The following is a 14,967-nucleotide window of genomic DNA, read 5'->3' on the forward strand; positions in this document are numbered from 1 at the left end:
AACTTGAAGCTCCTCTTGGATCTTTGGGGCTGGATGGGAATGTAAAGCTCAAGTTTATCCAGTTGCATGATGGTGTCTGGGAATGAGGATGGCCAGGAAAACTCAGACTCCAATAGTTAGTCAGTGGTGAGAGGAAACCGTTGCCCCAAAGTATATTATTCTAAAAAAAAGTTTCAAACCAAAATATCTGAATTTTGAGAAGGAGCACAAAAATATTTTCCTTACAAATCATCAGACTTTGTGCTTCTCCATCCAGATTTAGTTTTATCCTTTTTTTTTGATCAGACTGCGTAAACAAGGAGCTCTACCATTTGACTCAGGGTAGAGGACTCACTTTTAGGAAGGAGTCTTCTGGGTTTGGTCCTCCCAGAAGAGGGACTTTGGGAGAAGGGTGTCCAGCATACATGCCCACCACCTGTCCTGGCCACCACATCACAGTTCCTGAGGGTTTCATTGCAGATCTAATTGCAGTGGCTTCCCCTTCTCTTTCTTTCCTATCCCCACGGGCTGGCTCAGGCATGGCCCAATATAAACTGGACAGGCTTTAGGTATGACTTTGTCCTTGCCCACTTTGAGCTCAGATCTGTCTCCTGGACTTATGCATTGCTGTAGCTTACATTATAAAATTATGAGACCCACTCTCCAACCCCAAATACCCTCCCATATTTAAAGGCTCCTCAATATTTCTCTGTTTATTCTCCCGTGTCTAGTCTCCCCTTGATGTTGCTATATCCTCTTGTTCAGTCCTTCATCTGGCTTTTACTATAGCTTTATAAATTACTGCATTTCTTCCCAGCCTAAAAGATTGTAATTGTCAACCACTGTTTACAAGGTAGGGCCAAAATTTATTAGCAACACACAGAGGATTTCAGGATGTGCTTCCAGCTTACCTTGTTAAGTTTTGTTGAAGATAAAACTGCCTTCCATATCCATCTTTGTTGAAAAATCAATTGATCATAATATAGGGCTTATTTCTGGATTTTCAGTTCTGTTCCATTGATTTGTATGTCCATTTTTATGCAAGTACCACATTGTCTTAATTATGATAGCTTTGTATAAGTTTTGAAATTGGGAAATTTAACTCTTCTAACTTTGTTCTTTTTTCACCCAAGATTGTTTTTGCTATTTGGGGCCCTTTGTATTTCCATACAAATTTTATGGTGAGCTTGCTAATTTCCGCAACAATGCCAGCTGAAATTTTGATAGGGATTGTGTTAAATCTATAGATAATCTGAGGAGTACTGCCATTTTAACAATATTGTGTCTCTCAATCCATGAGCATGTCATGTCTCTCCATTAAGTCATTTTTAATTTTTTTCAGCAATGCTTTGCAGTTTTCAGTGCACAAGTCTGCACTTCTTTTGTTAAATTTATTCCTAAGTACTTTATTCTTTTTGATGTTATCGTGAATGGAATTTAAAAAATATTTTCTAATTGTTCATTGCCAGTGTAGAGAAATGAAGTTAATTTTTGTATATTGATCTTGTATCCCAAAATAACTCATTTGTTATTTCTAGTTATTATTATTTTTTTGTGTGAATTAGTCAGGATTTTCTATATATAAGATCATGTCATCTGCAAATAAAGACAGGTTTACTTCTTCCATTCCAATCTGGACAACTTTTACTTCTTTTCCCTGTCTAATTTCCCTGGCTAGAACCTGCAATACAATGTTGAATAGAAGTAGTGAAAGCAGATACATTTTTGTCATGTTCCTCTCTATCCTTTTAAAACACAATTACTTCTACAGCAGTAGAGATTGAGGTAACCTGAAAGGTCCAGGGTTCTAGGAGTGAGAGAACGGGAAGAAAAACTAGAAAGCAGAAAACTCAGGGTAAGTAGAGGGTGCCAGAGAATAATTCTGTCAACAGCATGATTTTGTTAAGGAATCTTGGCCCTACTTGAGTGGCTGGAGGCAGGAGTATAAAATAGCCTTCCAGATTCCAAGCCCACCCCTCTGGGTCCACCCTGGGGATTGGTCCTCATGCATTTTCCCTGTTGTTTCGCTGCCCTCTGCTCAAACATGTCTCAAGGTTTCATTTACCTTTCAAGGTTCTAGATCACCTGATACCTCTCTGCTGTTCCCCATTTCCCTTACTCACCAATGAAAACCATCCATTCCCATTCTTCCCTTTTTCAGAGCTCTTTCCTTCCTCCATTTCCCAGTGCAAATCTCTTATTACTTGGGCCTACGGGGTCCAAATTGGATCTAATTTTGGCAGTAAGATCTCATGTGGTCACAGTTAATATCTGCTAAAAATTATAATTCCTGAAATATTTTTTCCTTTTTCACAAGTACACCTAACTCAACAGGTGTCTATCTACTAGTCAATCAGTGTTCAGATTCTTCTGAATTTAAGAGCCCAGACTCTGGAGGCCAGGCTGCCTGGGTTTAAATCTTGGTTCCACCACTTGTAAACTGTGTGTGTCAGTTTCTTCATGTGTAAAATAGAAATATAATAGTCCTTACCTTATAGGGTTGTTGTGAGGATTAAATCTGCTAATTCATGAGAAGTGCTTAAAACAGAGCTTGGCATGTAGTAAGACCTGTATAAGTTTTTGCCACTATTGTTTGAGAAAACATCTGCCCCATTTTCTATGCATGAATATTGTCATGATATTCTTATCACGGTTTTATCTTTACAAATGGAATAGCAGAAGTCATCACCACCACCATCAAACACTGGAGGAGGACGCCATCTTCCTACAGGCCAGGTAGGCGTGAACCAACAACTGTGTCGTGCACAGCTGGATGCCCTGGCCACGTGGGCATACTGACCAGTAATGTAAATCAGCGCATCCCAGGGAATCTTTCCTTCTTGACAGTAAAGGTTGAGGTTCAGTAAGGCGCATTCCCTGTCACTGTCGTTAAATTCATAGCAGATATTCCAACCAAGAGGGCCAAATTTTTTTCTCTCCTAGAATGGAAAATGAAAAACGGTCTTAAATAAAATTTGATAAAATTAATTTTGTGTAAAATATTGAAAACTAAAAGGTTTCCATTGAAGTTGGGCATCTTTATTCTGCAGAATCAGTTAAAACCATGCAGTTCAGCTTCAGCTAGGCTTTCACCAAACAGGGCAGGCATCTCCTTCTCCAGTACTGGCCTTGCTCCCATATTTCCAAAAGAAAATTTGATAGTACTGGAAATGTGATAGACCTGTCCAAAGAACATTCACTCTTCATGGTAAAATAAAATATTTCCCCATCAAAGTAGGAAAAAAAATTCCACCTAGAGTCTTTTTGGTATAAAAATGCTGACACTAATCATCCATCTGGTGGAGAGAGCTACCCCCTACTGTTCTAAGGAGTATGTCGACCACCCAGGCTTTTCATTCATGCCTGCTGTGCTGATTACATACTCACTTCTCTATAGTGACATTTTTTTTTAAACTAGTACACAGCATCATAATCCTTGTTTCTTGACTTCCCACAGTGAAATTTTCCCCTCTCTTTGTTTTTTCCCTATCCCACCTTAATTTCCTAATTTTAAACTAATGAATATACTAGAGGATTCGTCCCATGTTCCCTCCTTTTGATCTCAAAATTTCTCTAAATCTTAAACCACCTCCTCATCTCAGCTGCTTTTGTTAGCAGAACAAGGGCCTCACACCTGAGCCCTGAATCGCAGCCTCTCGGATCTCCTCTAGGACCGTGTTTACTTATTTACCCCATATCTTGCATCTTTAATCTTTGTTTATTCTTTACTGATTCTTTCTCTGTAGGCCATACACATTTGAAAACCAGGCAGCCAGTCTGATCACGACACCATCTAGAGATATGTAGTTGAAGAGTCAGAATTTAAGTTCGAGGCTGCAGGTGGGACACCAGACCACAGCAGTGAGGTTTGAACAGAGGGAAGGAGAGAGTTGAAGGTCATCTTTCAGGGAACTTGGGGCCCCAGTCACAGGGAGGGAGCTGTTAAGGGTGGTAAGCCCACTCAAATAGGAACAGATGAGAGTGAAAGTATTGCAAGAAAAATGAGGACTTGATGACTGATATAATATATATGTATAAAGAAGGAAGAACAAAAATAATCCTGAAATTTTGATTGTAGGTGATTGAGAGAATGGGACTGCTGCTTTCAGAAGTAGAGTCTGGAGGGGAAGCAGATTTTGGGAATGAGGCAGAGCTGAGGAGATCAATTTTACACTTTGGAGTTTAACCAGCTGCATTCGTCCAGGTGATGGTGTTCTGTAGTCAGATCAGAGTAGAGCTGGGAGGCGAAGCTGTGAGATGCTGAGGCAGGGGAAGTACAGAGATCAGTGACTGAATTGAAACAACTTGGGTTCAGACACAGAACGGGGCCCTCAGGGTTTCACAATGCCACTTGTAAGCTTTCATTTAATTCTTTTTATTTATTTATTTTTAACAAAATATACTTTCTTGTTTCTATTAAAAAGCAGAATTGAGTGTACCTGAATAATTGCATGGAAGAAACAAATGCCAAATATTATTTGTCTCCATTTTCTTCCAAGTATATTTTCTTCAAAAAACGAAGGTGTCATTTCAGTAAATGCTCGTCTGATATTTGCACGCAAGCCTTTTGGAGGCTCATTGGTTACCTGGATTTAGATGGAACATATGTGGCAGAGACGTTGATTTTATAGATTTTCATTATTTCTGAATAACACATATAGACTGAAGCCGCTGAGAGGATGGAGATAACTGATGCCCAAGGGGCATTCCTGGCATGTTTGCACCTGCTGGGTATCTTGCTCAACCTCAGTCTCTGGAGAATAGGGCCTGGTGGGGTCCTCAGACCTACAATGGGTGAACCATCTGCACAAGGACCCCAGACACTTTCATTTGGTGTCCATTTTTCTAAATATGGACCAAAAGTATGCTCAGGCCCTCTGCATTGGATTTTCCAGTCATCCCAACATATGGTATCATCCCACACTTTGCCTTGATGACATGGGGCAGGGAGGGAAGAGGCATCCCTTATTCCTGAGTAATCGTATGCAGAGGCTTCCCTCATATTGGAAACTTCCAGCACTGAAATCCAGCAGCCTGTAGGCCTTCCTGTCTCTCAAATGCTGAACCATTCCTTTAACTCCGGGAGGGGTTCTCTTCTCATCACTCTGCATCCTTGACTTTTTTTTTGTAGAGAGTAAGAGGGAAAGAGTTGAATGACCAACAGGACTAGGGCATGCGAGGATGGGCACTGGCTTGCAAAATCGTTTCCCTGCTTGCTATCAGTGAAGGGATACTGACTTCCACCTCCCCACCTTGGCTGCACAGACTGACACGGTCCTGCACAGGCTCCCTGGACCAACTTGGTGGACACTCTAGGCCAGTCATTTCATGTCGTTCCGACCATGTGCACACATTACCTTGACCGAATTTTGAAGAACTGTAACAGGAAATGTATTACTAGGCATGGAACTTAAAAAAAGTCGGAAAGTGTCCTTGATAACGACATCTGTTTAAAACAAAGACAAAACAACAAAAAAGGAAAAGTGTTACTCTCACTTTTTTATAGGAAATAATTATTATAGGGTAGCAAAAAAGTGCTGTAAACTCCATTTAAAGACTAGTATATCTATTTTAAGTAGGTTGTAAATGTTCTAAAATGGAAGTGGGGGAATCTTTACAGAAACTCTTCACACAGGAGTTTGGCAGTCTAGAAGCTGGCACATTTGAGTAAAGAAATTAGGGACACGTTAATTTTCAATACTTGACGGAGATGTCAAGGGCCTTCCCTCTGAAAGGGAGAAAATTTTCAATTGAAAAAGAGGACAGTTACTGCCAGTGCATTTATGCGCATGAAGTGTTTTTTTTTTTTTTTTTAACCATTCCATTTAAAGCAAATTGCATGAAAATGGTCCAGAAGCCCTATGGAGAAGAAAGGGGTTTCTCCCCTCTGCAGAGAAGTTGTAAAGGGGACCAAGGGAGCAGAGATATGGAGAGATCTCATGTGTAGCATCAAGAAGTTAAGTCAATACACTTACTTTCTGAGCTGTGGACAGAGAACCTAAGAAAGAAAGAGCTCATTCTAGGTTCAAAAGGTCAAAGCAAAGTTGGGAAAATCATTGTTGCCAACACAGGAAGACACAGACATCATCCAAGGATGACTTTTTTGGCATTGGTTTTTTTGTGTGTGTGTGAGAAAGATTAGCCCTGAGCTAACATCCGATGCCAATCCTCCTCTTCATCCGTGCCCATCTTCCTCTACTTTATATGAAATGCTGCCACAGCATGACTTGACAAGCGGTGCATCAGTGCGTGCCTGGGATCCGACCCTGTGAACCCTGGGTCGCCGAAGTGGAGCGCACACTTAACCAGTGCACCACCGGGCTGGCCCTTTGGCACTGGTTTTTTTTTTTTTTTTTTTTTGGTGAGGAAGATCGGCCCTGAGCTAACATCTGCCAACCCTCCTCTTTTTGCTGAGGAAGACTGGCCGTGGGCTAACATCCATGCCCATCTTCCTCCACTTTATATGGGATGCTGCCACAGCATGGCTTGCCAAGCAGTGTGTCGGTGTGCGCCCAGGATCCGAACCCGCAAACCCTGGGCCGCCGCAGCGGAGGGTGCGCACTTAACTGCTTGCGGCACCGGGCCGGCCCCTGGCATTGGTTTATAAGTACATATTATGGTGCTTCTCCAGCATGCCAGGCTTGCTCCCTCCCTAGGGCCTTTGTACTAGCTGTTCCTTCTGCTTGGAATGCTCTTCCTTTAAATTCCCTCACTTTTTTCAAGTCTTGGTCACATGTCACCTTCTTACAGACCACGCCATTTAAAATTGCTATCCACCCTTCCTCCTTACCGCCATTCCATCCTGACCTTTTTGATCCTCCTTACTCTCCTTTTAATTTTTTCTAAAACACTGACCACATTCTATCATACCATATAAATTACTTATCATGTGGTTTATTATTGTCTGTCTCCTTCACTAGAATGTAAGCTCTATGCAGGTAGATGTCTATGGTTGTTTTGTTCACCAGCATACCCTAAGCATCTAAAACAGTGCATAGTACACAGTAGTTTGTCAAATATGTATTGAATGAATGAATGCAGATGAAAGCTGAATTCACGCCTCTTGGTTTGGTAATCTAAAGTCACAAGCTACGTTAAAAAGCCAAAACTAAAAGTTAGTTCTAGTACAATTCTAGAACAATGCTAAAATTGCTGCATGATGAAAACTATTAGGTATAGAAGTCAAACGTCAACCAAAGTCTTAGGGCTAATGATTTCACTAACCAAAAAAAACCAAAGAATGAAAAAGGCCAGGTTTAGAGAAGCATTTTTTTCATACTTTTTATCCTATAATTGCAAAAGCATCAAGAATCTTAACTTTCATAAATATCATAGAAGTTTAGAGCTGGAATGGTGTCTTAGAAATTATCTTAGTATGGGACTTCTAGCAATGATGCCATGAAGTCATTTTTATAGCTGAGGAAACTGAGGCCCAGAGAGGAGATGAAATATGCACAGTCAGGAAGTGGTGGGGGCAGAATTCTACTTGGGTCTTAGAATTTCAAGTCCAGAGTTTTTGTTTCTTCTTTCTTTTCTTTTTTTCTTTCACTTTCTCTTTTCAGCTTATTACCTGCATGTACTTTATACTGGTTCAAGTTAAGCATCAGAACTCCAATGGCTGGGTTAATAAATGATTGGAGGAAGGGCCAGAAGAGGATTTTTCTGCCCACTGAAGCTTTAGTGAGCCACAGCACTCAAAAGCCGCCAGTGGCTCCAGCTGGCTTCCACAGCCCGTCCAGCCCTTTTCCTGGTCGCCGTCAAGTTGAATGACATCTCCATATTCTGCAGGCTCACGTAGTACCACTGCAGCAAATTGCTTTTCAGATGCCTTTCTTAGCACTTTCTTTTTTCTTTTGCTTTTTACTGAGGAAGATTCACCCTGAGCTAACATCTGTGCCAGTCTTCGTCTGTTTTTCAGTATGTGGGCCACCAGCACAGCATGGCTGCTAACAGAGCAGTGTAGGTCCGCGCCTGGGAACTGAACCTGGGCCACTGAAGTGGAGTGCCCTGAACTTAACAACTGGGCCACCAGAGCCAGCCCCCCTTAGCATTTTTTTAAAAATTATAATCCTAATCATCAGGGACCCCTAAACACTAGTGAAGACCTTTGTGCCATTTTTCTTTAATTATTTAAGTGGAAATAAGTCACAAGCCCAGCCAGAAGCAGGCTGTCTCCTATTTGCACTGCAAAAGAGTGGAGATTCTGGATGGTAGATGTAACGACTCTTTATCCTTGTTGGAAGCAGCCTGCAGAAGGCAGGGGTGTGTGTGGGGGTGGGAGTGTGTGTGTGGAGTGGGGGCAGCCAGGAAGTGAGGGGCCTTTAGGGGAAGGCTGCAAGTCCTGGCTGTGGCTCGGTAACCAGTGCAGGTTGGCCACCCTGTGAAGGAGCGGCTCTTCACCTTAATAGGTAGCAGTAAATAAAGTCACTTGCAAGACCAGCTGCATAGGTCTCACCTGCCCAGAAAGCTTTCTGCGGTCAGAGCACAAAGGAAGACCCCAGAGAAAGGGCTCTGGATATCCTAGGTTGGTTGTTCTCCCCAATGGCCTCCTGGCAGAGTGATGAAGTGGGGCCCACACTGTTTATTACCAGTAATACCGTTCCTAAGGTTTCAATTATTTTTATGTTAACATTTAAAAATGAGTAGATTCTAACTCCACTTCTTTCTTTGCAGCCCATTATACTTTCTTGAGTGGGAAAGAAAGTGATATTATAGTTAGTGGTAGCAACTATGAATAATGCTGGGCACACCTATGGGGTGTGTGTGGCTGTGCGGCACATGTGGGTAGTTGTCATGTGGGTTATGAGGATAAAAAGTGTAAACTACTACTCTAAGGGGATCGGTGGTAAATTGAACTCTAATCCTTAACTTCTCTCATTAAAATTTAATTTCCTTTTTTTGTCCTAAGTCCATTTTTCTATTTCTTTTTATCATGCCTATATGTAACCTATTTTGAATTCAATGGCCTCCCATAGAAGGCAACATGAAACAGAAATGATCCAGTGGATCATACCCTCAGCTTGGAGTCTGAAGACCTTTTCTGGAATCTGGGTTGTATAACTTAACTAAACCTCTAGGTCTCAAATTTCTCCTCTTTAATATGGGGAAACACAATGCTACAATAAAGAATTACTGTAAGGATTGGATTCAACAAGAAAAGCTACGTAAAAATGTTATTATTATGCAAATGCTTTGTGTTCAACATACTTGGATCTGTGAAGGTTTTAATTAGCTCTTCCATTGCCAACATCCAAGAAACAGCAAGATGGCAGTTTTGCAAAAATACCCAGTTTCCTGATTTCATTGCATCTTTGATCATTCTTTCAGCAATGGGTCCTTGTCCTTGCCCCAGTGAAATTGATTGCACCCTGCATTGAACAACAACAATATCAATGCTGGTTTATGTCATTTTTAAGCAATGCAGTTATTAAGAAATTTAAAGATAGTAGACTCTTGCCTAGATTCGGCACGCATTTCAAATCCTCATTCTGATAGAGGTGCATATCTTTTTTTCTTATTTTTAAAACCACTTTTATTATAACACACAGACTAATATGTATATGTATGTATATATATCTCCTATCGCTTCTGTTTCTCTGGAGAAGCCTGACTAATACAGACTACAAACTCCAAATGAACAGATGGGATCCATCACCTTGTAATCCCCAGTCCAGGAATGAGGCCAGACCAGCCACCCATGCAGGGTCCTGTCAGAGCTGGAGGTTACCTTGTAGATGTGAGACCCCCTGCTCTCCCCTGCCACCCTGTGGTCTTGTGCACTGTTCTATCCCTCTGGACACCAGGTTGGGGAGGATTGGGGGAAGAAGGCGAAATCAGGAAGACTGAGCTTTTCTGAGAAAGAAAACAAATCAGCTTACCCTGGAGACATTTAAATCAGAAGAAAAAATAATAATGTAAACGTGCAAGTTTAAATTTCCCCCTTGCCCTTGATACCCAGCAGAGTAGAGGCTCATGAGAAAGATGAGATTAATAATACAACATAGAGAGCTAGGGAATTTTTTGCACATTTGAGCAAAGGGAGTAAACTACAGTTACTTTACAGTTTTTTAAAAACTTTTACAGTTAAATTAAAATGTCTTAAATAACAAGTTTTAATCACTATTCCACTAGATTATTATACTTGAACATTTTAAACAATCTTCCCTTTGCTCAACTGAAGTTTACATCTGCTTTTATGATTTTTGATCCCATTTTAACAACATACATGGCTAAATATTAATGTATCTTAATTTATTTAGTAAGGGGTACCTGAATGTAGGAATTCATGCTTCACAGAGGGAAGAAAAAAGGCAAATTTTAACAAGGAGATGTTCATATGAATTATTAAAACTGCACCACGTGACCTTACCGTTCTGAATACCCGCTGTCCCGGGCAAACCTCTGAAATGCGCCCATGGGATCTGAGCCTGTGCTTAAGATAAATACCAGGGGAGTGTTGTATGACATGTCTTGATATAAAGTAGGCAGGTCCACAGAGGGTGTCTCTATAAAGCATTTTCCAAGATTTTCTATTACAAAGTCTGTAAGAGCAAAAACTACCTGAAGTTGAAAAGAAAAACATTAAAATAAATAATATATTGGATGAGGACCCTTCATAATTTTATCCTATTTTTCCCCTTCAATGTCTCAGAGGGTGGTGCCCTGTCCTTCTGCACCCACTCTCTCTTGATTAGATATATTTCTTCCTATAGAACAATTTGGTGGATTTATACATCACATGACCGCTGACAGCTGTGGTTCTCATGACTTTACTGGGCAAGATGAACTATGGGACGAGAGGAAAGTCCCTCATACTGTTTCCCCGTCCTTGCCTCCTTCTGTCCCATCCCTCTGGCATTCTCGTGGACTTTACTTTCAGTCCTTCCATTGTCTCTTTCTGCATTATTGATCTCTCCCTCTCTCCTTGATCTTCTTATCGTCGTACAACTAGGCTCTACTGTCTCCTATTCTTAAAACCAAAATGAAAGCCTTCCCTTAACTGCAGCTCCCCTCCCAGCTACTATTTCATTTGTTTGCTCTCCTTCACAAGCCAACCTCTCAGAAGAATTGACTCTATATACTGTCTCCGATCTTCACCCTTCATTTACCCATCAACCTCTTCTGACCTTTCTTGGGAACCAGCCTCAGCCCTGGTGATTATACCCCTGCTTGGCCATTTCCTACACCACTGTATTTCGTTCGCTGATCCCACCCTAGCCTACTTACCCTAATTGTGCTTTTACAGAACTCTTCCTCTCTAGCCCATATGGAGCCTTTGCATGAGATAGAAAAAGGTTTCCCTTCTTCAAGATACTTGTGCCAAAAAGCTGTCATGATAAATATACAAACCTAATCTATAATATCTACAATGTGAATGGTTCTCTTAAGGGTTGTGTGCACATCCTGCACAATTGTAAGCAGTGTCCCTGCTTTAATGTTAGCCCTCGATTGGATGTTGACATCACCCTGTTCAAACACGTCTTACCATGTTTTGTTGTTATTGTTTGGGGAGGGGGCATCCTAACCTGGTTCAGGGCCATGGCCTTGATTGCACCCTTCTGTGACCAACCTAGGAACAGATGTTCACATGCTTGCCCACTTAAAGTGAGGATATATTGTGGTACCAACTGTAAGGTGGCATGGTCTGGAAGAGACAGCCCTGCAACAGGGCCAAGGGGATTGGAGCTTAGTTCTATCTGCGTCACTGTGTGACTAAGTATAATTCCAGCATCAACTTCTTTATTATTTTTATTTAAAATATATTTGATGACATGAGCTAATTATTTGCTTTTTACTTTGACAAAAAGTGCTTATAGAATTTACAATGAATGACGACATACAAAGCACCAATAATTTATTTCTTGGGGCTGTTACATAAATACAAAAGTGGTAACACACTCATGAAATGTTTTTGAATTAAAAAGTTGGAGAAATATTTCTCTTGTAAACAGGACAAACTGCCATTAATATTATATAGACATCCATGTTTCCAATGGCTTTATTAATGAAAGATCACAAGCTATTGGTTACATGTGCAATTTCTCATGTATATGAACTGCTTTTCTTATGAAACATTTCAAAGATGCAGAAAATGAATTTGCATAAAACATACTCTGGGTTGGGCTCTAGTCTATCTAATATACACCCAGAAATACATATGTCCAAGAACATGGTTAGGTACATAGAATACAGAAAGGAGATGTATCAGTTAAAGCTATAGAGCCAAGGTGTCCTGTAGAATTAGCATGCAGTTTCCTGTCTTTTGATTTGGTCTAGTGCCACTTGTCTCTCTAGTAATGTGTAAGGTTCAAAATTCTCAGGCGGAAGAAAAGGCTGTACAATAGGAGTATGTACGCGTGCCAGCCCAGGCATGTGTGCCTCACCACCATTGCTAAATGGTCCTCCTCACTTTCATACTAAGTGGCTAGGAGTTCCCTGCTGTTTCCAATAGTGCTTTTTTTTTGAGGAAGATTTGTCCTGAGCTAACATCTGTTGCCAATCTTCCTCCTTTTTTCTCCCCAAAGCCCCAGTAGATAGTAGTATGTCATAGTTGTACATCCTTCTAGTTCTAGTTGCTCTATGTGGGACACTGCCTCAGCATGGCTTGATGAGCGGTGCATAGGTCCGAGCCTAGGATCTGAACTGGCGAACTCTGGGATGCTGAAGCGGAACGTGGGAACTTAACTGCTATGCCACTGGGCCAGCCCCCAATAGTGCTTTAAAGATCTTGTCCATATAAAAGATAATGTAACAACTCCTATCTCATTCACTCAGTACAGAGGCTTCTTGGATTCGAGTCATTCTAGTCAGTATAAGTGCACCAGTCTTGCTTCTTGATGTTGAACCCATCACTGATGTAACAGCCTGAATAGAGAGTGGTACTTTATGGATCAAAACAGTGCTGAGCTGGTAGGAGTACGACGAGGAAGGGGTGGTTTTGTGCTTTCATTATGATGAGAAGATAAGCTTAAATATTTAGGAATAATGACCTCTGCTCATCCTTCATTAGTGACCAAACCTCATTTAAGCTATAGTGTATTAGATGAAGAATAAAGACCCTGAGTGGGTGACAAATTTTGTGTTATAATAAAACATTTGTGCTTATACTTCTCTCCATCACATTCAACTTCTTTTTTTCTCTCTATTGTGGTAAAATACACATAATATAAAATTTACCATCTTAACCATTTTTAAGTGTATAGTTCAGTGGTATTAAATGCATTCACAATGTTGTGCAACTATCACCACTATCCATCTCCATGCATATTCAAGTTCTTGAGCCCTAAAGAAGAAATCAAGACAATGTTGAATGGGACTAAAGAAGTGTTTTTTTTTTCCTTGCAGAAGGTTAATGGATAGGGATAGGTTATTAAACTGGTTTTGGGAACTACAGTATCTCAAACTTAAAGTTAGTAATAACAGTTGTACATTTTGGTAGCAGTGTTATCAGCAAAAATCCATCAAGGTAAATTTTCTTCCTCAAGTTCAGTGTTAGTTTCCCTTGATTTATTTAATTCTCCTATGTCTTCTTTCTGCTAATCCAAATAGAGACTTAAAAACTCTTGAGATCAAAATGGTGGTAGGGGAGTTTTCTACAATCTTCCCACCAAATAACACTGATTTTGACAATTACTCATGGATGAGAGTGCCTTTGTGAAAGTCTGGGAGTCCAGCAGAGAAGGTTCAGCACACCCTTAGGGGGAAAAAAAAATATCCAAGATTGAACACATGGAAGAGGTTAAGAGGAATAGTCTCACTTTACTTGTGTCACCCCTCTCCCAAGGCAGCACAGCTCAATGCCAATACTGACCTTCTCAGCCCATGATTTCTCCCATGGGGGGAAGGTGAGAGCGTGTGAGTGAGCACCTGGTGGGATATTGCTCAAGAGGCCCATTTTATCCTCACCCCATCCAGAATATTGATTGGTGAACTGCACGACTGGGGGATGGTGAGTGGAACAGGGCTCAGAATGGAACATATCAAAGGAATGTGTTCCTACTAACTGCTTCTCACACTCCATCAGGAAGCCTGCCCACAAGCTGCTGGGGATGACTCACCTGCGGATCCTCCTAACTGACCCATGGGCACTCCCATTGCTCTGCATGCTTGAGCCACACTCCTCCCCCCACCCCATGGCTGGCTCCCTATGTGTGTCCCTGATGGTGAGGGCAGTGAGGTGAACCTTTGCAGATGGCTAGTGAGCACATGCAAAAAATTGGCCCAACTCTGTGGGATTGGCAGAAAGCCCAGAAACGTGAGCATTTAGCATTGCCCTAAGGAAAGCAAATAAGAGGCTATCAGCACCTGGCCTGGCTTTGCAGGATCAAGAGAAGGCATACAATCTTAAGAATTCTCTCCCAAGAGAGAATAAGAAGTGTGGAGCAAATATCCTTAGAGAAGGTCTGAAGAAAGCCTCAGAATTTCTAATAGGATTAACAGAAGGTATTTCTCTCTCAAAGCCAGTCCATGAAGACCGGCGAAGGTGACTGATTCTTTAAATGTAAAGACAGCAAGGCAAAGCCCCAAGGAACATGAAAGATAAAGGAAAAATGACAAAAGAACACAATAATTTTCCAGTAACTGACCCCAAAGAAATTGAGATCTGCAGTTTTCTAGATAAAGAATTCAAAATAGTTGTTTTAAGGAAGCTCAGTGAGCTATAAGAAAACACAGACAGGCAATTCAATGAAATCAGTAAAAAATACACAAACGAAATGAGAAGTTTAATAGAGAGAGAAAAATCATAAAAAAGAACCAAACAGAAATTCTGGAACTGAAGAATACAATGAATGAAATGAAAAATGCAATAGGGAGTATAAACAGCAGACTGAATAAAGGAGAAGAAAGTATCTGTGAAGTAGAAGACAGGTCCTTTAAAATTAGTCAGAAGAGAACAAAGAAAACAGAATGAAAAAGAGTGAATGAAGCCTACGTGAACTACGGGATACAATTAACAGAAACAATTTATACATTAGTGGAGTCCCAGAA

At 40.9% G+C, this 14,967-nt stretch overlaps 1 protein-coding gene across 1 annotated transcript in view; it reads right to left on the reverse strand.

Annotated features, from left to right (window-relative positions):
* DNAH6 (dynein axonemal heavy chain 6) overlaps positions 1–14,967 on the reverse strand; it is a 261,696-nt gene that overhangs the window by 24,556 nt on the left and 222,173 nt on the right. Inside the window, exons 64-68 of the mRNA XM_058550814.1 lie at positions 10,349–10,539; positions 9,187–9,347; positions 5,337–5,425; positions 4,419–4,565; positions 2,780–2,918 (exon numbers count right to left, since the gene is read on the reverse strand). Of these exons, the coding sequence (XP_058406797.1) occupies positions 2,780–2,918; positions 4,419–4,565; positions 5,337–5,425; positions 9,187–9,347; positions 10,349–10,539 (727 nt within the window). The remainder of the gene's footprint in view (positions 1–2,779; positions 2,919–4,418; positions 4,566–5,336; positions 5,426–9,186; positions 9,348–10,348; positions 10,540–14,967) is intronic.

The sequence above is a fragment of the Diceros bicornis genome, chromosome 12, assembly GCF_020826845.1.
Source record: "Diceros bicornis minor isolate mBicDic1 chromosome 12, mDicBic1.mat.cur, whole genome shotgun sequence".
NCBI classification, from domain to species: Eukaryota; Metazoa; Chordata; class Mammalia; order Perissodactyla; family Rhinocerotidae; genus Diceros; species Diceros bicornis.